The 24,657-nt window shown below is 46.8% G+C and overlaps 6 protein-coding genes and 1 non-coding gene across 7 annotated transcripts; 2 read left to right on the top strand and 5 right to left on the bottom strand.

Moving 5' to 3' along the window:
- Positions 1–5,464: 5,464 nt before the first annotated feature.
- On the top strand, positions 5,465–7,222 carry GGS22DRAFT_178866 (uncharacterized protein; the record flags this gene model as incomplete). The annotated part of the gene is made up of 2 exons (XM_047963615.1): positions 5,465–5,537; positions 6,240–7,222. 2 exons carry the CDS (start codon positions 5,465–5,467, stop codon positions 7,220–7,222), a joined length of 1,056 nt encoding a protein of 351 aa, XP_047820683.1.
- A 284-nt stretch (positions 7,223–7,506) lies between these two features.
- On the bottom strand, positions 7,507–7,579 carry GGS22DRAFT_t42. Its single transcript has one exon. It is a non-coding gene; the product is annotated as a tRNA-Lys (tRNA).
- A 714-nt stretch (positions 7,580–8,293) lies between these two features.
- Positions 8,294–10,062, bottom strand: GGS22DRAFT_178865 (glutamate decarboxylase; the record flags this gene model as incomplete). The annotated part of the gene is made up of 4 exons (XM_047963614.1): positions 8,294–9,424; positions 9,473–9,517; positions 9,592–9,882; positions 9,985–10,062. The coding sequence occupies 4 exons, from the start codon at positions 10,060–10,062 to the stop codon at positions 8,294–8,296; spliced, it is 1,545 nt and encodes a 514-aa protein (XP_047820682.1).
- A 680-nt stretch (positions 10,063–10,742) lies between these two features.
- Positions 10,743–11,514, bottom strand: GGS22DRAFT_178864 (uncharacterized protein; the record flags this gene model as incomplete). Its single annotated transcript, XM_047963613.1, has 2 exons — positions 10,743–11,350; positions 11,490–11,514. 2 exons carry the CDS (start codon positions 11,512–11,514, stop codon positions 10,743–10,745), a joined length of 633 nt encoding a protein of 210 aa, XP_047820681.1.
- A 1,516-nt stretch (positions 11,515–13,030) lies between these two features.
- On the top strand, positions 13,031–17,345 carry GGS22DRAFT_158846 (uncharacterized protein). Its single transcript, XM_047960699.1, has 3 exons — positions 13,031–14,376; positions 14,431–15,581; positions 15,633–17,345. Exons 1-3 carry the CDS (start codon positions 13,266–13,268, stop codon positions 16,818–16,820), a joined length of 3,450 nt encoding a protein of 1,149 aa, XP_047820680.1. The 5' UTR covers positions 13,031–13,265; the 3' UTR covers positions 16,821–17,345.
- Positions 17,346–17,736: 391 nt separating this feature from the next.
- On the bottom strand, positions 17,737–19,406 carry GGS22DRAFT_178862 (general substrate transporter; the record flags this gene model as incomplete). Its single annotated transcript, XM_047963612.1, has 3 exons — positions 17,737–18,387; positions 18,438–18,954; positions 19,021–19,406. The coding sequence occupies 3 exons, from the start codon at positions 19,404–19,406 to the stop codon at positions 17,737–17,739; spliced, it is 1,554 nt and encodes a 517-aa protein (XP_047820679.1).
- Positions 19,407–19,874: 468 nt separating this feature from the next.
- Positions 19,875–23,543, bottom strand: GGS22DRAFT_118401 (uncharacterized protein). The gene is made up of 3 exons (XM_047958159.1): positions 22,899–23,543; positions 20,074–22,836; positions 19,875–20,017 (listed from the first exon to the last, which is right to left on the bottom strand). Exons 1-2 carry the CDS (start codon positions 23,324–23,326, stop codon positions 20,106–20,108), a joined length of 3,159 nt encoding a protein of 1,052 aa, XP_047820678.1. The 5' UTR covers positions 23,327–23,543; the 3' UTR covers positions 19,875–20,017; positions 20,074–20,105.
- Between the last annotated feature and the right edge of the window lie 1,114 nt (positions 23,544–24,657).

Here is a 24,657-nt window from a genome sequence, read left to right as displayed (position 1 = left end):
TATGTTGCGCCTCAAATAAGCGTCGATCTGCTAAAGTTTAACGGGTCTCCGCCCATCCCGCGTCGTTTCCGCCAACTCCACTGCTCTTCGCCCTGGCATCATTTTCCTCCGGCCCTAAACAATACGCTGGGAAAACTAACACAGTTTTTTGGTCCAATATTCAAAGCTAGCCAACTGGTTCAGGACCTCACGTTACGGACTTGTAGCTTTTGTTCCTCCAAGGGGAGGTAAAAAAAGTTAAAATGCAAACATGTTACGAAGAAAGGGATAATTTGGCCCCGTTCGGACATCAGCTCCGTTCTAAGTCCTTGAGCTTACTACCCAATTTCTTCTTAAGGGGGAGTCGGGCCAAAGCCTTGTATTACCTCAACGCCATACAAGCCTGCTGTCGGAGCTTTTGCTGCGAACTCGCATCGTCACACGGTAACACAAATGGACACCTCCTGCAAGCATCTCCGGGGCTGTCTTTTGATATTGTGAGGCCTTTGTTTACCGTCGACTTCCAGCCTTGGGGCAAACCAATCAAATCTTGAATATCTTTTAAAGAGACAGTAACAATGTAGCAAAAATCTCACTAACCCCGATGATATAGACAGATAACAGGCTTGGAGATCACGACTCTACGTGTTGATCAGGCATCCAATCATATTTGAGAGAAAAGCTACGGGAATAGCTCCTCACCGACTAACGACATGGCCTACGAGTGTCAGGCGTGCGTACTACGAGCGTACGGACAGACGCGTCTGCTAGCTCGGCATGAAGATTTTCAACTAGCTGCAGGGGGTGGCTCGGAGAATATTCGATCAATAAGGCATTTTCACGATTACCATCATAATATTCGATCAGTGACATCAGCCATCAAATCCGAGAGCGGAGTCAATTGGCTCGAAGAGCTTGAAACGGACAAACCAAAGAAGAGAGGTGAGACTGGCATTCGCTCCTTTCCTATTTAGGAAATATCGTCGTCCTTTGACTTTTGGGGTTGAATGTTGTCTAGATGCTCCGGAGCAAAATTTCCGCAGGCATTGCTCTGACTGGCTCTAGGCGCTGATACTTTTAACCTTAACAATTTTTTCTGAAATACCCCACTTCCACCTGGCAACTTTCTCACAAGCCATACGTGGCGTTGTGGCTAATTACGTTTCCCCTTTAGTCGCGTCACACGGGTTCAACACTTTGACGTAGAGATGAACAAATTTTCGGTAGTTCTACTGGAAATTAGCAGTCAGGAGCAAGTGCAAGAGCGGATATCCAAGGATGTTTTCCCCCACTGTCGATCTTGTCCTAAAACCTAAAATATTACCGCATGGCTATGGGATTTTTGCCTCATCTGCCCGAAATCCCATCCCAACAAACATGGGATTTTCTTTCTCTCATCCTATTTGACGCCATGCCTTTTCTAATTAATTGTTGTTTTGCCACCTCGATTACGAATGTTTTGATACCTGACAGCCTGGCAGTCCTGGGTATCCTTCAGTCCCTCCGAACGAACCATCGAATTCGTTCAAGGGAGGTTCCAATTAGGAAGTTTATTTACCTATTAATAATCGCTTCAGCTCTTCCACCGAAACGCGTTCCACAACTATTGATCTGCCAGTTTCAGGTAATCTTAATGTGACTCTGCGACCCTATCAGTCTACTTGGAAGTCTATTGATAGAATCTAATACCTAAATCATTCAGGTAGACAGTGCCATGTTCCTTGCGAAACACGGTACATCGAAAGTTGACAAGAAAATCTCGGTCGGTCTATGAGATGCTTGCATTCCCATACCTATTCTACTCCAGCTTCTAAACCTAGGTCATCACGGCATACCTTTCTTTAATAATAGTTCTAGGAGCAGGTAGCTGGAATGATCTATGCTACATCGTCTCGATCCCCAAACTGAGCTATACGATATCTAAGTCTCAGTCGCATTGCTATACACTACCTAAGCATTTTAGGGCCCACCGATCTATATTAATGAGATCTCTGGCAAGATCCTTGGGTCAATCTTTGCCTTGCATTATTGAGCGTTTTTCCACCATGGGGAAGCTACATTCACGTAGTGCCTCAATTCAGCCTACTAGTCTCCAGTAGACTAATTCTAACTATACCTTGTCCACTTCGAACTTGTCTTGGAAAGCTAAAGGGCCGATAGTGTTATAAAAATTATCATGAGATACACGACCAGACTAGGTTATAGTGTCAATTACTTACGCGTGAGCAGTACGCCCGTCACCCCCAAGTCCGGTTGAACCTTATCTATTTAAGCTCCATCATGAGAGATCGGTTGACCAGGTACTGCCTTACGATCCCGAAAGATAGCCGTACAAGATCAGAATCAGCGACACAGCCTCAAGAAGCTAAACGACTACTCGTCAATTCTAACGACGAGACTCTTGTATACAACATTGCACATCGATGCTCGAGAACTTGATTTCTCCAACGTATCACATTCGGTTCACAGATCATGTAACTTATTTACCTCTACTACGTAGGTACATCTCAGTAAAACTACCGCGCCTTCGTCCCGAGAAACCCATACCCTCGGCCCTCCCACACCATGTGCTGAGAGTAGCTTCAACTCTCTTGACTCATTTCTCGGGTTACCAAGCCATGTTAGTCCTCAAGCTTTCCTATGGCATTCTTCTATTAATCCGTCTCTAGAATTTTACCCCCAACGTTTTTAGAGCTCAAAGCTGTTGGCATCACGAAGATGCCTCTACTTTTCCGCTTGGTTTTTGGCGTGCCATAATCGCGATTCCTTCACCCCAGAATTCACCAGAGAATCGTCACCGGATTGCCCTGACTAGACACGTTTGGAGTAGTTCCCGGGGTTCTAACCGTCGAAGAGCTCCTAAGTGGAGCTTAATAGTCCGGTAGTTATCTAACAAAGATCACTAACCTAGTAGTTACGAAGCTTAGCATTAAGGCTTCTGACCCACGATGCTGGTTCTAAATCGTTGGTTCGCACGAAACCTGGGTCTATTCGTATTGTCTCTACCTTGGTATACCTCATCTACTTTGCTTGACTCGCTACATTATAATAACTTGTACCTTGTGATCCTATGTACATTGCCTGATCTATCTCCCGGCATCGCTATCCGCCATGATCGTTCAAAGCTAAAGATAAACCTACCTCCCTTTTAGATCGATTAGTTAGCCGGCTGGCCCCGGTATAGAAGCAACTACCCCGACTGGGTAATTGTCCTTCCGAGATGATTTCTAAGCGATGAAATTTTCTCTGCCTAGCTTCGTATGCGATAGAGGCTAGAGGTACCTCTAGCTCCAAAACCTACAGATCCGGCCGTTTAGGTAGTCGTACTTAGCCATGTGCTCTTCAGATCTGGCACCCCCCATATCTAGGAACGTGATTCTAAGTTTGGAAATATGGTCCTCTGACCTCACTGTTACTCACCCCAACGTGTGGCGAATATTATGTGCGATTATGTTCCGATTATGTGCCTCGGGCGAGGTACTAACAGCATGTGAGCCCCGTGACCACGCGCAAGACGCGCGCTCGTACTCGTGTAGTCTAGATGTCGTCTTACTCACGCTGACCCGCGTCGACGTCTTCGGAGTCAGCACAGACTACCCAGACTGCCAGATAGTCTAACGTCAGACAATAACGTTCATCTAGAAGTATCATTGACATCTACCATAGAAATCATTACGTTTTATCTATCAATATTGGTATTTTTCTTTTTGCCACGTGCTTCCCGTAAGTAGCGCGTCACCCACGAATTTCTAGTTCGGGACTCCGTTGACGTTTTGGATTCGATTTCTAAGCTGAATTTGCCGTGTTCATGATGACTGTCTCTTCGTTTCTTCTCTAGATACAACGTATCAGATCGATTTGTGAAAATATCCTCACTTTGACCATGTTGGCGTAAAACTACTGCGGTACTTCACTACGAATAGATCGCCATCCACAATCTTCATAACAATGAAATTTATATTAAAACATAACTCGGAATCCACTGGGCAGCTACTAACATCTGCTTCTTTTTAATATTGATACAGGTCATGCGGAACAGAATAGTGGTCAAGACGATCCTACCTACCTAGGTATTGAATAATAAGGGGTAAGATAGGAGCCGAAACCGTACTTTGATTGGCTGGAGATGGGGAAGAAGTGGGACATACCCCTTTTCTCAACCAAATTTACCTACATAACATCGTTCATGATATTGGTATCTCGAATGCCTACCGGCGCTTGTCTAGCGATAGAGAGCCTTGTTCGAAGAACAATCCCGCAGAACTATTTTCTGTATTCCTCCAAATCAAGAGTGTTGGCCCGAGGCGATGGGAGTGGATAGACGTACTATTGAACCGCCGTGCCTAACTAGGTAGGTATGATACTTAGGATAAAAGATTGAAGTAAACCTCTGGTTATTATGGAGGTTTCGGGGACTTTCTTGAGGGATTATGTAGAGACTATAAGTTAATAATGCCAAAGATTCGTGGGTATGTAGAGGATCTTCTAGATCCGATCTGTTGGAGTAAGTGTAGGAGGTGATGTAAGATCTCATGATCACAGTTCCCGCGCGTCCGGCTCTGTCTTTAACTTGGCTACATCAAAGTGAAATATTCTTAACGGTTAATTACCTAAGGAAAAGCGTGACGACGTATGACCCAAGATAAAACGAGAAGTTTTCACCCCAAAGCCCCGAGCCTGTCAGCTTCAGCGCCTATATCAAGTCCTGGAAAATTGTACCCTAAATGTTGTTCAAGGTACCTAGTTTCATTGATGTGACATACATGGTTAGTTCTGGTGACTCATGTATTATTAGCTGACATAGTCTCCGAACCCTTCTTCAATTTTTCAGAGAGTGTGTCGACATGTTCCTCCTCGGGCCAATCCCCCAAGTGTTTCCTACCACCATAATAAAGTAAATACCTACCCTATCCTTATTCATTATTTGTTTATCTGTTAATGACGGGGTTGTAGTAGATCAGGTGCATGGCATGAGATATTGAAACCGCCGGGTTTATAACAAGCCACCGGGATTCACGATAGAATGTTGGGTTTCACGGTCAAGCTGGTACCAAAATAATAGGATGACAATACTTCGACGCATAGCATCAGATAATAGCAACACTGGCTGCAATTTATTGATGGTAGGCTGGTAAATTTTGGCTTTACACAATCAATAAGTAGATGTAGAGTTAAGAATGAAGCTACCTACAAAATCGTGGACTCGAACCCTGAGGTTTGCGGGATTCGGGTAAACCAAGGAAAATTGTGGCATGAAATCGTGAGGTCTAACTCCGCTTAGACCCGTAGCCCGTAAGCACCGAGGAGATATGAACAACGCTTACTTGAGTCATATCAAGGGGGAAAAACCTACCCACAGACTGAGCAAAAGAACATTACATACCAGGATCTTGATCAGTAAACATGATGGACTAATATTGGAGGCCTGAGTAACACGCCGCCCAGCTCATCCTGCCTGCATTGAGTCACATGGCTATAGGAGACGATGAATTCCCAAAATGGAACAAAAACACAACGTCTACCCACAGTATACTTCAGCTCCATCGTCACTCCAACCTGTCCGGCAGCCCGGATTAATAAAATGTCCATCGAATTAGACGAGGCGGAGACATAATCGGGGTGTCGGTAGGATCCATACTCCGGGCCTCTTATACGTTGACCCCTTGTATCAATGTTCGTTTTGGTATTCGATCAACGTTTGTTAGACATGACGACGAGTAAGGTAATGGAGTTTTATACTTAAAACATCTGGCTTTTTATATTGTAATATGTACTTCTCTTATTCTTTAATCTTTGTAAAAAAAAAAAAAAATCGGAAATTCTTTTCTTTTAGAAATACGTGTCAAGGGTCTGCTTGGAATATCCATACCCTGGTGTAAATCGGGATTGTCATTCAAACAAACCAGCATTATTTCATGGGGTGAACTGGTTGCGATGCTGTAGCCTGTAGTGTCGTTGCAGTATGTCTGGATCCCTGTTATGCTGTGTAAACTGGTTCTGCGGCGCAGAAACAGTGATGACCGTGCCCCTGCTTCAACCAGCTAACCTAGGTACTAAGTAACATCACAGCCATGACCGAATAGATATAAAGCAACGATATCGTGCAGTTGAACGTCTTGGTTATTCATTTCCTCCTCGTGGTATAACTTCAAACTTACTAATAATACTTCGAACCAGACTCTGACCAAAGGACCTGGCTTGGTTATCATATTTAAGACCTACTTGAAGTGCCCATTGACGAAAAGGGGAATCCAAAAGAGCCATGGAGCGCAAGACCCTAAAATTCGATGCCGAATTCGAGAAATGGCGTGAGCCAGTCAAGGACAAGATGCGTCTACCCAAGTTTGAATCGATAGATGATTTCCGGAATTACAGCAACCTCTCTATGGGAGCTGTGTTATCACAACTTCCGCTGCAAGCCGGTATCATCAAAACCGAGTGCAAATGCATTTCTCATGACGGCGCTGAAGTTAGGATCGATCGCTTCGCCACCGCGGAACAGATGGCAGCCCAACAGACGCCACAGCCAGCGGTATTGTTCTTCCACGGGGGTGGCATGGTCGTCGGAAGCGTCGGTTTATTTGCGCCATTCATATCTATGCAAGCGTTCGGTTCAGGAGTTCAGTTCTTCGCTACTGAGTACCGGCTTGCGCCAGAACATCCGGATCCGACACCGGTCGAAGACTGTTACGCCTCTCTGAAGTGGCTGTCAACACACAGCGCGGAGCTCGGTATTGACCCATCGCGTATCGCTGTTATGGGCGAAAGCGCGGGTGGTGGTCTTGCTGCAGGCACGGCACTCATGGCCCGTGATCGAGGCTTAGAACCTCCAATCAAACAGCAGATCCTCATGTACCCCATGCTTGACGACAGGTCCCTCAATGCGCCATCTGCCGCTGACCTAGACGAATTTGTGTATTTCCCGCTTCACTTGAGCAAGCTTTGTTGGGAGTGCTACCTGGGCAAGGATAAAGCAGGTAAAGAGGAGGCGGACGTGAGTCCATACGCAGCTCCGGGACGCGCGAGCAGCTTAAAAGGGCTGCCGAGCACGTATATGGACGTCGGTGGGTTAGATCTGTTTAGGGACGAATGCGCAATGTATGCGGCACGATTAGCGGCGGCCAATGTCCAAGTCGAATTTCATCTGTTCCCGGGACTGACCCATGGCTTCGAAAGGGCTGCCGAGGTTCATGGTGTCAAGATGGCCGTTGCAGGACGGATGCGATGGATAAAAGACTTGTGATCAACGAAATTAGGTGAATTAGTATAATTGTCCGCGTTTGAGCCTATGGACTTAAATGTCAATTTATTCTCATCTCCATCTCATTGATCAGATGCTTTGAAATGTTAAAAATGAAGATGTGTTTTTGGCGATTGAAATATTCACTAGCGAAATTGGAGTGGGTTAGCTGAGACATTCGCACATACAAATCACGTGAATTGCGATGGGATTTGAAAATGGAAAAATCAAAAAAGAAAAAAACAAATCGTTGCAACCCTCAGTGAACTGAGAGGCATCGGGAATTGAGCCCGATGCGGGGGTCGAACCCGCAACCTTGAGATTAAGAGTCTCACGCTCTACCGATTGAGCTAACCGGGCCGGACGAACCGGCTATGGGAATATAGAATACTATTGAGTATAATAACCCAAAATTGTGTGTGCCTAGGTGGGGTGGAGTAAATCCGGTTAGGTAGCCAATCATGTTAGCCATGGATGAGGTTAAACTTTGTGTGGCTTTAACTTTTTGGATTCTGTCGTATCAACACGGAGTGTGCTGATCTTCTACTTTCTCAACTAATTAAAAGGTTGATTGGCTTGAGTTATGTAATTTGATAGAGTCGCGGAATAGGTAGAGGGATATTTAAAAATACAGTCTCCCGAGCTAGGAATCAGGAGGTTAAGGAGCACGAAGAAACAAGTCGTCTTCATATCTACCTACTAACACTCTTGATGAAGCGAGACACTTGTATTTATCTTGGAAGCAATGAACTGTAAATGAGATATCGAATAGAACTCGTGGAGTGGAAATACCAAGCCGAACTGCTTTTCAACGAACCGAGCGAGATAGCGGTTGAAATTGAATCTAGTAAATATTTACATGAACGTAGCCGATTAACTCTGTATTGTGTCACATAACCTGATAATAGAAGTCGTTGAAAGAAACTAGGTATCCTGTATTTATAAGAGGCGTTCTAGCAGAATATACTCATCAAATAGAAACACGGCGCAAACATGTACCGATAATCCTCACATATATACTAGGTAGGCAATCCAAGTGCTTGCAATCATCAAGCCTTCTCCAGCAAACAAACCTCACTCAGGAACAACCTCCCTCCCCGCCTCCCTCAACGCCCTAAACAAGCCCTCCACCGTACTCCTCAACGTCGAGCAATTAACCACCACACGAAACAAGCTCCCCCTCTCCCCCGGCGCATAATCCACCATAAACCCCCTCGGAACAAGCCTCTCCACAATCTCCCTCGTGCGCCGCGTATTCTCCTCCGCATCACCCGCCAACACACCCCCTGGCGCATAGTAAAAGCAAACCTGCAGACAAGGCGGCGGGTTACTCGACAACAGCACAAAGTCGTCCGACTCCTGCACCAGCGTCGCCAAATACGCCGCCGCGCTAAACGCCCCATCGACCTTCCTCTCAAACTCCTTATCCCCATAAAACACCCACGCAAGCGCCAAATTCAGCGCGTCACCCCGGCGTCCACACTGCAGTCCCAGATCCGCCAAATCCCACACCTCCCCGCCCGCATCCGGGTCGTGGAATAAGTACCCTGCACGCAAGGCGTTCGCGCGCTGGAACACCGCGACATCGTTGGTGATGAGGAAGGAGCACGGGATCGGCACGTTGAGCATCTTGTGCGGGTTCACCGTAATCGAGTCCGCGAGCTCGGAGCCCGCTAGTTTGTGTCGCTGAGTGCTGGAGAAGACGGCGGGACCGCCCCAGGACCCGTCGATGTGCAGCCAGATCCCGAATTCGCGGGCTACGGCTGCGATGTCCGTGAACGGGTCGTAGGATCCCCAGACTGTGGTCCCGGCTGTTGCGTTGATGTACAGTGGGGTTTTACCGGCTTCTTTGGCTTCTAGGATCGCGGCACGGAGTGCGGAGGGGAGCATGCATCCGTTCGCGTCGACGGCGACGGCTGTTACGGCGTCTGAGCCTATGCCGCAGGTCATTGCGGCCTTGGACACGGAGTAGTGCCCGTGCGCGCTGGTGAATAGGGCGAAGGCGTGGTTGGCGTTGCCGCTGTCCTTGGTGTCGGGGAAGAGGGTGGCGCGCGCGATTACGAGGGACGTCATGTTTGATGCGCTACCTCCTGGACAGGTTATCCCGCCGGCGCGTGGGCCGGTGAAGCCGAATAGGTTGGCGAGTTTGCGGGAGGTGGTCTTCTCGATGATGGTGAGTGCTGGGGAGGTTTTGAAGATGTGGACCTGTGTTTTGTAAGAATGATTGTCGTTTAGGGGGTTGAAGGGACTCACGTTGGTGTTTAATGCGGTGAGAAGAAGATCGGATGCCACGCCGACCTTCAAAGTTAGGTATCTGAGTCAGTTGCCTAGGTATTTATTGGAATAGGGGGGAGGGCGAAATGAGAACTCACTGGATTAATAGCTGAGTATAACTTGTCCATGAACCCCTGATCCCACGTATTTACGCTGTATCGTAGGATGGTCTGGATAACATCCAGTAACCCTTCTTTCCCAGTCCCATTATCAGGAATTGAAAATTCTAGTTTCTTCACCAACTCCTCTGGTTTATGAGAATCTACAAGGACATTTCGACCTGGTGCCCCTTGAGCATCAACCCCTATGGAACCACTGGCTCGAGTTGAGACGGCGTTGTCTGCATCTCGGATAAATGGTATGATGAGAGATTTTACTGCGTCAACTAACTAGAGATGAATTAATTTGTAAGATTGGCTGTATATATGAGAGTGAAAGTTTGTAGAAGTTGGGTCTTTTTGAAGTGATGTAGGATTAGGAATTCGACTTACATCCTCAACTTCATCTGCCCTGTGTAACTGGGACTTCTCAGGGTTACTGTACCCGTTGATTGTAGCATCAGAAGACATCTTAAACAGCTATATCTAAGCCAAATATCGCGAATGAGAATAAAAAAAGAGACTAAAATATTGACCCAATTTTCACTATTTACATGCTTTACTATTTTAACTTACGTATTTCTATATATCAGCGTTTTCGGACATTCATTTCTGTTTAGAGGCTACCTACGTAATAACCGAGACCCCACTGAATAGTTTTTTTCTCGGATCACTATTTGACGCTGATCGCGTGCTCGCCGCATTTATAATGCAATTTCGGCATGGGGAACTATTAAAAAGGAGCTAAGAAAACGAGTAGCGGGCTTTGGGTATATGTAGATTGCTTTAAGTTTAAATGTTGTTAGCTCCCTCTATCGTGTATACTACCTAGATAGTATCCTGATAGGTGGATTCTCTTTTTTGAATGTCGACGACGTCAAGCGACTGAATAGAATGAAACAATCACAAGCTGTGTCGTGGTTAATATTCCACCAAAATAAATGAGCAAACTCCAGCAAATGCGTTTTTTTGTAGCCTATGAATCACATACCAATCTCATCCTAACCCGTACAATGCCGTGATGATTCCCAGGAGCCGCCAACAACTGGACGAAGTTCATGCGGTATAATGGAACCTAACTGTACGCCCGAGGAAGAAAAAAGGTATCATTCAATCCGTCCAACCGTTGCAATCGTATTCTCGTAGCGCACTTAGTCGACTCGTTTTTTGGTGTCGGCCGTCTCTCCTCCATTTTGATCGTGCGCCTTTCCGTTTCCGTTGGTAACTCCCAGGTCGCCCTCGTCTTCAGCCTCGTCCCAGGCGTCTACTGCGTTTTCATCCCAGTTGTCAACTTCTTCCTCTAGCGTGGCAGCTCGCTCGGTTCCGGCTGCCAACATGATGCCCTCCTCTTGAGGCCCAACCCCTTCACCGAGTTCCAGGTCCTCGACGTCTTCGCCGGGGACGGCGTTATACTGTCTACGCTGTCGCTTTCTCTCTAGCATCCGTAGATGGTACCAGGAACACAGTCCGAGGGCGGCTACGCTGCCGACAATGTTGGCGACAATGTCGTAAGGGTCGAACTCACGGCCGTTAGGCAGAAAGCCTTGGAGGAACTCGGAACCGATGCCGAGACATATCGTGCATACTACGATCGTCAAGTTGAGGGTGCGGCGACGGTTGGTATCGATGATCCAGTAGAAGGCGGTCGTTAGAAGGAAGAAGGTAACGCAGTGTAGGACTTTATCGTTGACGATGGTGTTGAGTTGGAGGGATGAGAGCCCTGCGTAGCCTGCGAGTAGACATAGCAGGAAAAAGATACCTGTGAATGTATTTGTTAGTTAAAGAGTCTTTAGGTTATTAAGGTAGGTATATAAAAGCAAGTTAATCTTATAGAATGCTACGTATCAAACGGAGTATGGTAGCATGGTAGTAACAAAGAGGAAGGCGGCGAAACTAACCTGCAAAAGGTAGACGAATGCGCATATTCAAGTCGGTGGGTACTAGGTATTTAGGCCGTTACGATTTGCATGGACATGGTTTCGAGTATTGTTCTCGTCAACTCCGTGTATTGTATTTTATTGTATTGTATTGTGAAAGATGTAAGATGTGTAAAATGTGAGAGGTGTGAAATCTGTTTCCGAAACGACAAAACGACGAAACGAAGAAGCTGGTGCCAGGGCTGCAAGGGTAAGCTTAGCTGCTTCCCGATGGAATAGTAGGGAGGTTCCACTTTTTTCTTTCTTTCGTCACACCTGAGTCCTCACTGAAGCCTATGGCAGATGTACCTAAGTATCTAGAAAGTTCCCGACGTCGCAGCCGCGGCTGTGAGCTGAGTTACCTAAGCCGCCTGAAAGAATCCTGCCCCACTGGGCATGCTTCGATTTTAAGTTTGGTCAGTGCCTACTACATTACGTAAGGAATGCATAATCTTGGATGGATGTATTCATGTACATATATCATCTGCAGCTGGCCGTCTCGCCTGGATTGCACGCCTGGAGCTGCTGGGGTTAGATCCACTAGCCACTTATCGCACTTTATCAGATTCAGGTACTCTCCACAGTTGTGACGTCGGATTTCGGAACATGCAGGTCTAGCCGTATCTTTATCACATTTAGAATTGAGGCTTAAATTTTCAAAGTTCATGAATTTTTGTCTGTGTGCTGTGGTAAGCACAATTTCTAGCCAAATTTGTGTGACCATTGATAGCCGACCGAGGTTTTTATTTACAAAAAAACTTTTGAAGGCCATCTGACATTGTGGCTGTGCGCTTAGAATTGGTGCGGTCCAAGTTGCAAACTTCGCAAATAGCACGTGACTTAACCATATGGATACCGTGATTTAGATCATTCGATTTCTGGAAGTTCACTGTTTGCGGGGACCTTTCCGAAATGTTCTGCCAGGAATAGGTATTATTTGTTTTTATTCAGATACAGAGCTATCAAGAATTCAACATGAGGATGCACTTCGGAGTAAACTTGTAGACAACAGAGAAAAATCATAAATAGAATAAAACAATAGTAATAAACACTATGAACAAAGATGACAGACTGAATTCGATCAGTTGCTGTTTTATGATAGGGTTAATTGCCTCTGTCTTTGTATTGTTATTTGCGATTACCTTCACACTTGTACCTGACAAATTCAAATGTACTGAACGTCAACGCGACGAATACTGAATTAATAAGGAAGGTACGCGACCGGCGTAGGTCCCGAATAGGGATGAATGGACAATTTATAGTGGATGCTAGCGGTCGGTTGACAGGTTGATATCCCCTGTAAAGGAAAAAGACTGTATTCAGTAGCGAATGGCAGGTACTTGGATACATCTAGTGGCTGGTAGGGTACATTGGATTTAACGTTAAACAATAGGCCATTTTAAGTATAGTAAGTACCGGGGTACATCCGTTAGTGCGATTTTACGTTCGCCATAGCGACTAAACAGTGGTCAACTACTGGCACGACTACAGTGGAAGTGATCCGCTCAAAACCTCACTTCGCAGACCTCACCCTTTGATCATACGCGAAATCGCCTTGAATGCAACCCATCGAGGCATCACCATATTTATCAATTTTCCATCAAAAATTACTTCTCTCATCTAATTCGATGTCGCTCTTTTCTCCTATGTCAATTTAGGGGCTTCCAACGCCCTACTTCCTGAAGAAACGCGACTGTCATTTTCTTCCGTATGGCTACCGCCACCCGCCTATCACTCTAACACGCCTACGAGGCTATCATGTCCATCATGAACGGCCAAAATTCTTGGCCACTTTCTCAACAAAACCATGTTGTAGGGAAGCGTCCTTTTCGTAATCTTGATGATTCTACTGCCAGATCCAGTGAAGTTATCGATAATTCCGCCGCGTCGGTGCCTGAGGCATCTGATAATGAAGAGGAACGCCTACGAGCTCACTTCGCCGAATTGCGGCGTAAGAACGAGGCTAAGATTGCGCTTTTATATGGCCCCGATGGGGAACTTAACAACGAAGTTTTAGAATCATGGCGACGACCTATGACCCCATCGGCAGCCCCTCCTCCGACCACTGATCATTCTTCTATACAAGAACGTCCTACTAAAAGAGTGAAGAGAGTAATCGATGAAGATGATTACGGGGATGATGATGATGACGACGATGACGATGAAGATGAGCCTGTACCTAACTCTACCAACCTATCCTCTATAAAGTCTAAAGCCGCCGCCGTCGCCGCTTCGAAAGCTCTCCCTTCTCCTTCCAAGTCGGGAAGTTCCCCTATAGCTTCCGCGCCGTCGCCAGACAAGTTATACGACAGGACAAAAGAAGATGCATCGCAAGGGTCGCAAGCATCACAGGCGCAAGCCAACAAGTCGGAAGACGCGCGCAAGCAACTTGAAGATGCGCGCAAAGATACCGAGGAAGCTGCTAAGCGTAGCTTCTATTCTGTCTTTTATACCTTGGAGAATGATCGAGCAGCTATGTTAGAACAGCAACAGCTTGAGGAGTCGGAAAAACAGCTTCAAGCTGAAATGGATAAGAATACCAATAACAATGTCAGCGGAGGTACCTCCGGCGAAAACCATGGGTCGCTCAGTAGCGCAAATCTAGGCGCGTCTAGTTTGACTCTCAAGCACCTTATTGCGCGCATAGATATGAAGCGCGATATGGTTCGCGCGTCGGACGCTGAGTTGCGCTCTCTTATGAATGAAGTCCGCAAGAATAGGAGCAAGTGGGCTAGCGAAGAGAACGTCAACCAGGAGGAGTTGTACGAAGCACTGGAAAAGGTCTTGACTGAGCTCAAGGCACATACCGAGTACTCCACCCCATTTCTCCAAAGGGTGAACAAGAAGGATGCTCCTGATTACTATAACTGTAAGTTGCATGCTGCCAGATGACACAACCTTACACAAGCTAACGCTCCCCAAGTCATCAAGCAGCCGATGGACCTAGGATCTATGACGAAGAAGCTCAAGTCCTTGACTTACAAGTCCAAAACCGATTTTGTCACTGACCTCAACTTAATATGGGATAATTGCCTGCGGTACAACCAAGATATGAATCACCCCCTTAGGCGGATGGCCAATGGAATGCGCAGGGAAGCCGAGAAGCTTATCCCCTTAATACCCGACTTAGCCATCCGACCCCGTGCCGAAGTCGAGGCCGAGGAGAGGCGTAAGCAGAATGGCGGCGAAGATGATGGAGGCGATGATTCTGATGACGAGCCGATAATGTCGTCTCGCGGTCGAATTGCCGGCGGAGTAAAGGGAACGAAGTCGAGAAAAACTCATTCGGACCAAAAGGAGGGGACACCTAATATGGAACAGAAGCCTATGCTTCAGCTAAACGGGTTGTTGGCAAAAGCTCATCGTGAAGGTTCTGAACTCGACGGGAGCAACGGTTTTGGGACCCCCCCTATTGGTGGTTCTATGACGCCTAGCGGACTCAACGGCCATTCGGGCATGGGTAGCAACGTAGATGCCATGGATATTGATGGTCCCGAGCTAAATGGTATGGTGCTGGGACAGGCATTGAACGAGGCTGCTCAGGAAGCCTACGAGGACGACGAGTATAAAATCTGGAAACAGGTGACTAAGAAAGACCGTGCTTTAATTACAAAGGCACGATACCAGCTATTTAACAAGAATAAGCTGAATGTCGACGAGCCTGCGTTACTTCGAACCAGGGCCGGTATGCGTCGGTACTTGCGCGGCCGACAACAGGCAGAAGCCTTTGCATCGGCCGGTCGCGCTCAGGATTCGTCAGCTGTTACGAAGGAAAAAGCTGCCGAGACTCTCGCAGAGGGTATGGAAGAGGATGAAGAAAAATGTCTTCCCTTTTATTACGAGCCGCAGTCCATCGTTCTCGACGTTCCACCTAAACTCCAATGGATCGAGGATGAGGAAGGCAACGCCATTAACCAACACGAAGAATTTCTCCATACTCTACCACCAGGTTATTTCACCGCACCAAAGAGTATCATGTCGCAGAAATTCGATGCGAACCTCAGGCAGATGCAGGAAACCAGGAAGATCTGTTCGAAAATAGGTGTTATAAAGCAAATGCAGCTTCAGACTCAGGTATGATTTCGTCGCACGACATATTAGGGACTCTTAACTAACATTCTTTAGGTGTATGCCAACCAGTTCCCCAAGTACAACCCAGAGCCATTTTACGAGAAAGATGTTGAGCCACATGTCGTATGTGGTGACAACATTGTGATGGCACCGCAGGTTTGCAGGGCAGGCCTGCAACGATCCGTTGCAAAGATCTTCTATCATGCTGGCTTTGAAGAATTTCAACCATCTGCGATGGACGCCATCACTGACATCGCCGCTGATTATTTCGGGAAGATCATAACCACGTTCAAGAACTACACGGAGATCGAAATGAAAGACCCTTCTCCGGATTATGTTCAACGTGGTTATACAGCTCAACCTCGATTCAGCGACGAGGAGGCCTTACTGCACACCTTGTCTGAGATGGGATATTCCGTCGAGGGCCTAGAGAGCTACGCCAAGGATGAAGTCGAGAGGCTCGGTCACAAGCTGACCGGTATCCACGAGCGGATGAAGGCTCATCTAAGCGATCTTCTGCGTCCTGCTGTGACAGAATCGGGAGGACAAGATGGTGCCGCCGCGTTCGATGATGGGAGTGAGCAGTTTATTGGCGGCGACTTCGCTGAAGAATTAGGCGAGGACTTCTTTGGATTCAAAGAACTTGGTCTCGCTGGAGAGATGGGTGGCATGCTCTCTGTACCTCTCCATCTCCTCCAGTCCAGGGTTCGCAACCAGTACCAGGTCCAGAACCAAACACAAGGTCCTTCCGATGCGGTCCTATTCGAGGACCTTGCTCCTCCCGACCCCGTCACCAAGGAGAACATCCAGGAGCAGATCGGACTTGTCAAGAACTTCTTCCTCGCTAAGCTGCACGCTAATGGCGACACACCTTTGGTGGAAGATGAAGACCTGCCTGTCAAGCAGCGACGACCTCGACCGCGACTTGGTGCAACCGGCAAGATCGTATCTCCTCAGAAACGCCCTCCAAAGGAGCAAAATGCCATCAACAAAAAGAAAAAGAAGATGGAAGCCCAGGCAGCCGAAGCCAACAAGACAGCGAATCAGAGCCCCGAGAAAGGTGGACCAAAGAAGGCAAAGAGCATGTCTATGCCGAATGGAACCCTACCAACGAGCGCCGCTTCCCTGCCTGTCGCACAACCCATGGAACGTGTCGGGAGCACTCAGAGCCAAGGCAACAATAGCCAGACGGATAAGGATGATACCGGCATGATGAGCCCAGAGAGCATAGAACGAGGATAAAATCGTTTCTATGCCTCTTCAGTGTTTGCAATTTACTACAGCGTGTTTGATTAATTCTTACTATCCTTATTCTATACCCTACTGATGGGATATATTTTTTTCACATTTATTTCCCTCTAGACCTAGGCAGGGGGCACAGGAGAAGGCGTGTGGCGTACCATGGTGGCATGGTGGCGTTGTCTGGGAGAGATGTCTACGAATACCCACACCCCCAAGCGTGGCGGGCATTGCTCCCTTTTTTTCTTGGCTTTTCCTTTTCTTCGCTAATGATGCTTGGCATGACTTGCATATAACTGGATGGACGGGACGGAGGTCGATGAAGGAGACAGGGCGGCATGGATGAGTCAGTCACACGTCGAGGATCGATAGGAACCCTAAGACGGCTACGTCCTACCTTACGTCATATACATAGCCTATCCCCTTCCGCACACATATACGAGATCCCCCTTTCAGCACTACCTTCTCATGGATATAGCGGTACTAGCTATATGTATTAGACAGAATCCTACTGAATTCATCCGTGATTTATTTAAGTATTACTCCATGACTTGTTAATTGCGTGAGTGCAATTGGCAATGCGTGGATTGTAAAGTACCTCCCTAATCCGTATTCTCTTGCGAATAATCTCCGTCGTTCATATATCATTTGCAGCTCGGCGTCCTGCCAGTGTGTAGGTATACAGCAAAAAAAGTCCCTCAACTTCAACCCCAAATTTCGAAGTTCTTCCTAGAATCCTGAACGCTTCGTGATTCGTCCATCCTTAAAAAGTTAACGAACCTCCGTCAAAAGCAGCGCGAACATACTAAGTAAGTACCTAGCCTTTTCCTAATATTCCAACTTTTTGTAAGCTGCCGAGTCGATTTCATACAACTTCTAGTAGCATATACCTAACAGACTTCTGTAAACACTCACATATTTAAGCATCCATATCCACCGCAACCGGTCTCCTCCACCTAACCCTCCCCTGCAACGACCTCGCCCACTCTCCCACCCCACTAACCTTAGCCAACCCGCTCTTCTTCACAAACGCCTCGTCAATCTCACCAAGACTCATCCCCCGCGTCTCCGGCATAAAAACCCAACACACAGCCGCCGTCAATAACGTGCATCCGCCAAACAGGAAATACGCACCGTAACTCGTCTTCGCGAGCAACGTCGGCGTAACGAGCGCAACGAGGAAATTACTCAACCAATTGCTCCCGTGCGCAATACTCGTCGCGCTGGCCCTTGTCCGCTGGGGCTGGATCTCCGCCGCGTAGACCTTGATCCCCACGGCCCAGGACACGCAGTAGATCACCGCGAACGCGTAGATACACACGATCACGACCCAGCGTCCGGCCCCTGTGCCCGCGTGCACGGAGGACGAGGCGTATAACGTGCCCATGAGGAACATGGTTACGGTCATGCCTAGTCCCCCGAGAATCGTGTTTAGACGCCGTCCCCACCGGTCTGCGCAGATGGTCGCGGGGATGGTGACGGCGAATATTAGGATTGCGGAGACTCCCGAGGCGAGGAAGGTTGATTCGTTGGAGGAGAGGCCGGCTTGTTGGAAGAGGAGGGGAGCGTACTAAAATGTTTTAGTTTGGGGGGTTGGGGGATGGGGGAAAGGAGGCTTACGTAGAGAACGCCGTCGATGCCGCTTAGTTGCTGCATGCCCATGAGGAAGACGGCGAGAATGAGGCGGGGGCGTGCGTCGGAGGATAATACGTCGAGCATCTTCGCCTTCTTCGACTTGGGAATGGCGATCGTGGTGGATGCCACGTGCCCGGCGCTGGTGTTGCCGCTGGCGTCGGGGATGGCGTCTTCGACTACGGTCGCGTCGTATTGGTCTAGGATCTTCTCCCGGTCGGCGGCATCGACCCCGAGTTTGTCCCATGCCGCGGAGGCTTCTTGCGTCTTCCCGTGAAGAGTGAGCCAGCGTGGGGATGGGGGCAGCCACATGAATACCGAGGCGGAAAAGGCTGCTGAGTATGCGGCTAGCAGGATGAATGGCAGGCGCCAGGAGAATGACGATTGCATGTTGGCGGTGCCGTAGCATGTGAAGAAGCCGGTGACCAGGCCGAGAGTGGTGAGAAGTTGTGGCGCGGTGGTTAGGGCGCCGCGATATCTTGGAGGTGAGATCTCGCAGATATAACTATGAAGGGTTAGATTAGTCCCACGCATGGTCAAACTTGGGATTCTGTATGAGATGTGAACTTACACCACCATCATGCTAAGATAAAGACCCTCTCCAATCCCCTCGATAATGCGACCAACGATGAACATGGCAATGTGAACAGAGGCCGCTTCGAGTGCAGCGCCGGTGCCAAAGATGAAAGAGCCAATAGCGATTCCAAGAGGGCGGCCAAGCGCGTCTGCGACTCTTCCAGCGAAGAAGGACGAAATTGCCGCAGGTATGAGGATAGACGAGACGATGAGGCCGTGAACCGTCGGGGACGGGTGGCCAGCATATGTAGTGAAATCGTCCATTACAGTGACGGGGCCAATGATACCAGTATCAATGCCGAAGAGAAAGCCTCCTAGTGAGCAGAGTACGCTAGCTAGCATGTAGCCCGAGGGCTTTTGCAGCAAGCTGGAGAGCTGCATGTTGGCCGCGCTTGAAATTCTTCCAGAGCACTTATCAGTATATTATCAGATTCTCGCATATAGGTCTATGGAATTACTGTAACTTCAGGCGAAGAAGGACAAGAGAAGCTTGCCATCGCCAATGGTTGGTCGACCTTAAATACGGTCAGCAAAGAGCAGCGGGGTCCATGGATGTCGATGCAGGGCACGGGCCAGACCCATCTTATCGTGCTATGAAAGGCGTATGTTCAAGTAAACCTTGTTACAGCCCGGGGATACAAACATTCATTAGCTGCTATCGTGGTGGTGTGTAGTTTACAAGGTAGCTGATTCGCCGAACGGCGAGTCACTGACCCCGGCATCAACCGGGGAAGGATCGGCGCTTAAGGACTCAAAGGGCGTGGAGAGGGCGATCGGAGTTGCCTATTTTGGCAGTACCTTAAATCGACCGGAGCGAGGATGACTAAGCCCATAGTCTCCCCTGAACGGCGCCATAGTTGAATAGGGGCTTTGTAGTTAGAGGTCTCTCTTTCAAGTTATGGTGCATTTCAGTGTTTTAATAGGCCCGTAGATTTTTGATTTGAATATGGGGAAATTCGTTAGAAGAATGAGTGAATCATCATAACCTTGAACTATTCAGGATTAGTAAGCTGTTAATTAGGTAATCGATCATTCTACTTAGCAATACGTTGTTTCTATGTATCCGTGGGTGTTCGGCAACTAGAAAAACCCTTTTACTCCATCATACCGGAAAGGAACCATGGCACACTTGCTTTCAATAATATAACCAGAACCGGGCAACTGAATATGCCACTGGAATAGATCTTCTCCAAGTTCAACTTCCGACCAGTTTCGCCCCGGATCATCTTGAAGATGTGAAGGAACGATATCATATGTGTGTGTATCTCTTTTAGACTCTGTGGCCTGATCGTTACGGTCAATCAGCTTTTGAAGCACCACGTAGTGGCAGGGAAACCAGAGTTCAGTGAGATCACGAATCGTGACTATACCCTCCCGCTGTTTCGCAAATACTGCAAGAGGAGATTCTTTTGGAGTATGCCACCCTTCATGTATGAATTTATTGGAAAAAACAGGCCGGACTCGAACGAACCCTTTATCCTTCTCTTGGTAACAATCATAAAACCATAGTTGTAACTGCGGCCTGGCGCCATAACGTAGACACGTCTCAAGTAACCTTAGTGGATAGAGATTAGTGTCGTGATGAATATCAGTTTTGTTGTACCATAGATCGTAAGATGGCCGATACATGAGTAAGAGGAGTATGCAGTCAACAAGGCTCAATCCTGGCTGGTTTATACCAATGTAGTTTGGAGATGTGACACCTTTTGAGAAACACCACTCGAGCATTTCACATAGTCGTTCGTAATATATCTTCATTTGGGATCTCCTCGTACCCATAGTTCCTAGCAGAAGACACAGAGGGTCCTCATGAATTTCATCCCAATTAAAAGTTGGAACCTGATCGTGGAAAAACTCGGGTAGTAGCCAACTAAAAACGAACAATTTAATGATGGTACCAGCACCAACGCAGCCATTTTTTGTTACGCTTGCGGGTGGTGTATTTGACGGCTTCATATGAACACAGTCATGAACTTTGTATGGGGTCTTTAGCGGGCCTCGTTTTGCTACTATCGTTGTTTCTAGTTCATTTAGAAATTTGATGAATCGAGGACCATTGTTCATAGAAGCCTTGCAGTCGGAAAACAAGCATTCATTCTCGAGTGCCAACATAAGAATGTAGCCTAGCTCCTCGTTGAACGGGGAATCGTGACTCTTTGATGGATCGAAGTTGTACCACTCTGGTCTAGCGAATTTAGCATATGCGAGGAAAGTCTGGCAGATACGGTCGAAAAGGTCGACCTTCCCCACGACCTGATCAATAGATTGTTTTATATGAATTTGTTCTAAGAATTCGTAGGCGGTGCTATGCATGAATCTTACTCCTCCATCGTTTGGGAAATGAGGGCTAAACAAGACATGTTTTTCTGGATAGTCGTGTACTATCAAAAATCCCTTGCAGCGCCCATAGATCTGCCTTCGAGTGATTTCCAGTATATCAGTTATTTCTTCATCGGATTCACTCCCGAGAGTCGCTTTCATGCAGTAATTTGGTTCGTCTATCACTTTGTTGAGGAACCAAACTCGCATTAAGGGTATGCTGTGATCAGATCCCATATAGTTAATCATCCTTAATGTTTCGAAAACCTTCTGACGATCTTTTGCGTGTATTGAGTTAAATAGATGTTGATACAGATCTTCTAGTTCATTTGGGAACGAATCAATTTTGGAGATCAATTCTGAGACGTTGTCGCCATTGAGAATACCATCATTGAGAGCGTTTAGAACAAGGCTGACCCATTGAAAGACACCTTCAGCTTTAAACGCTATCTTCTGAGTTAAGAACTCAATGTGGTAGCTATTCACGAGCGTTGGATATTTGCAGCCAGCCTTTAGTTGATGACGGACCATTGCCATAATATCCTTGTGAGTATATTCGTGTATTCGTAGTTTGGGGCATTCAGAGAACCCCACCATGAATTCATTCCATTCTCTGCTAGAAACGCATATCTTAAGGTTTTCATCGCTAGAAGAAGTCCAGCTGAATAGCCTTTTTACAAGATCAATATGCCTGCCTTGATATTCATCTAGGCCATCGATGAAAAAGACGAGTTTATGGCCTTCAAAAGTTGTCTGGTTGGTGACAAGGTTCTGGAACCCTTGCTCAATTTCTTCCAACCCAAGTTGGACCATGGTCACTCCGTGAGAATAAATTTGCTCCCAACGAGAAGGAAAGGCGACGGGTATTAAGTCCTTGGCAACCGAAAGAATTTGGTGAAGGAGAGAACGAACGAGACTCATCAATGTCTGCGTATCATTCCCCAGTCTCCAGAAGAAAGACTTAACAAATACGAGTTGTTTCTCCTTTGACCAGTCCTCAAGATATCGCCAGGTAAGTTTATTACCGTATAAGAACTTCATCAGCGTTGACTTTCCCGATCCTGGTTTGCCCGATATTTGGAAGATGCCGCTTTCATTCCGAAGCCAATTTATGAATTGGCCTCGAATATCTCGTTTGGTATCGGGTTTATCCGGTGTCCCATCCCCAGGAGATCCACGATCTGAAATAGGGTTTTCTTCAAGTAGCCATTTAAATGTTGCTTCGTGGGCAGGTTCCACATGGTAAAACCGATCTTCCATTCCTTCATTTCTTAGAGCATTTATGAATAGCATCTGCTTGGCTTTTAATATCGTTTCTTCTGAGACGTGCAGAATACCCCTGAGTTGGTCTAGGAATTTTGAACCGACTTTCATTTCAATGCCTGGGACAGACTCCTGAAGTGACTCTGCACTGCGCTTTAAGATTACTATGTCTTCGTTGGTCAACTTCAGCGCCTGGGTCATGCTATTGAGGTTTTTGAGGATATCGGACCTAGCGTACCTCATTAGATCAAATAGCTATATAAATGAAGTGACATAGTTATCTATACCTACCTAGTCATGATATTCAGCTGGACGTCTAACTGTACTCTGTAATCGTCGAGGCCCTCTTTGAGTCGACTCCTTTCATGCCGTGTAGTATGGTTCCTCACTGAAGCTTTAAATGCCGCTAACTTGCTCTGTGGGTTCTTATTCTTTAGGCGAGCAAGAAATGCAAGCATATCATCAGCCCATCTTTCGCATTTGTCTGCTAGCTCCAACAAGATTTGCTCATCGTCGGTCGCATGTGGCGGCGGTCCGCCTTTGGTTAGACACTGGCTCAACCGTTTCATCTCTCGAGTCATGAACTCAAGATTCTTGTTTGATTGAGTTGCCTCATTTCCCGCTCCGTACATTTCTTTTGATGCGGATAGAAGTTTATATCCCAACTCAACGAACTGCAAGACATTGCTGATTAACCCAACCACCGCGACTGGCTCCATTCTGGCAAGAAAAGATCGTTAATAAAGTCAACGGGCAGCTAAAACATTTAAATTAGGGAAGATTAGAGGATGATTTTGTTATCATGTAAGATGCCATCTTATGCATCATAGTAGTGGGGTGGAAACAGGAAATGAATGAGAGAAATAATGAAGTTGGAGCCCTATGGTAATAAATCATGCGCTACGAGATGGTTGCGTTGCAGTGCTCGAATGTTGGCGGTGCATGCATCTGAAAAGTCACAACCATTGGCTACAATTCCAGCATTCAAGGGTTCTAAGCAGGCTATGCCAATATTAACAGGTCATTTTTCACCACAATTAATTATCGCGTTAGCCGCAGCCTTTCCATAAGTTCCTGACAAAGATATTAGGCAACTATTATGTTCTGATATAATGTGAAAGTATTAACACCAAGGTCTTTACGGTGCGTGAAATGCGCGAAACCGCCGAATCAAATCAACCTTAAAAAATAGGGTGTGATTAGTTCATATATCCGCTATATTTTACCGCTGGATAACAGACTTAGCGCTGAATAGCGCTATCATCACAGGGGAGTTTAGTGACTACCTACATAGCCCTGGAGGTACTTCTTTAGGTACTATAATATCGGCCAACCAAATCGTAGTATTTTACCTCAGACTCAACAATGGCTTGACAACAGCTCAATAACAGCTTACCAATAGCTTCAAACAAATCCTTATAATTATATTTACAATATAGTTGATGTATTTTGAACTCGTTTGAATTGAAGCGCTTTGAATGATGTAACTCTTAGTTATCTAAAATCTGGATCTATAGTCGTTGTTGAGCTGTTGTTGAGGTTTTGCTGAAAAATTGGGCTGAACAGCGCTAAGCAATTATCTTTACAGGGGATGTTGTGCCCCGCGGGGGAGAAATGATGCATGCCCTAGTGCCCAGGCAAAGATCTAAGCAGCAGTGAGTCCAAAGCTTATAGTGGGAACTACTACCTAGTAGTTACCCCGCAACAGGGGATTTAGCGATAAACTACAGTGTAGATGTGTTTTATTTTCTAGGTCTGAATTGAAGATTTCCATATGAATTCTCCAAATCTTTTCAGAATTATCTAAGACGGCGGACCATAAGGCCGATTCCGCCAACCCGCCAATTCAATTAATGTATTGAAATGTATACAGTATAATACAGTGTAATAGCGTACAGTTTGATACATATCTCACACAGTGCCCTGAATCTTACAGTGGGTCATAGCGCTATGAGGCGCTAAAAGCCCCTGTAATTTATAGGGGTTATAGCGTATAGCGTACCTAATAAGGCTCAGCATATATCACGTGATACCCCTCGTTTTGAACTTA

Source organism: Annulohypoxylon maeteangense (genome assembly GCF_022496945.1).
Source record: "Annulohypoxylon maeteangense strain CBS 123835 unplaced genomic scaffold GGS22scaffold_5, whole genome shotgun sequence".
NCBI lineage: Eukaryota > Fungi > Ascomycota > Sordariomycetes > Xylariales > Hypoxylaceae > Annulohypoxylon > Annulohypoxylon maeteangense.
Note: the sequence above shows the minus strand (reverse complement) of the source record. Positions and strands in the feature narration are given on the sequence as shown.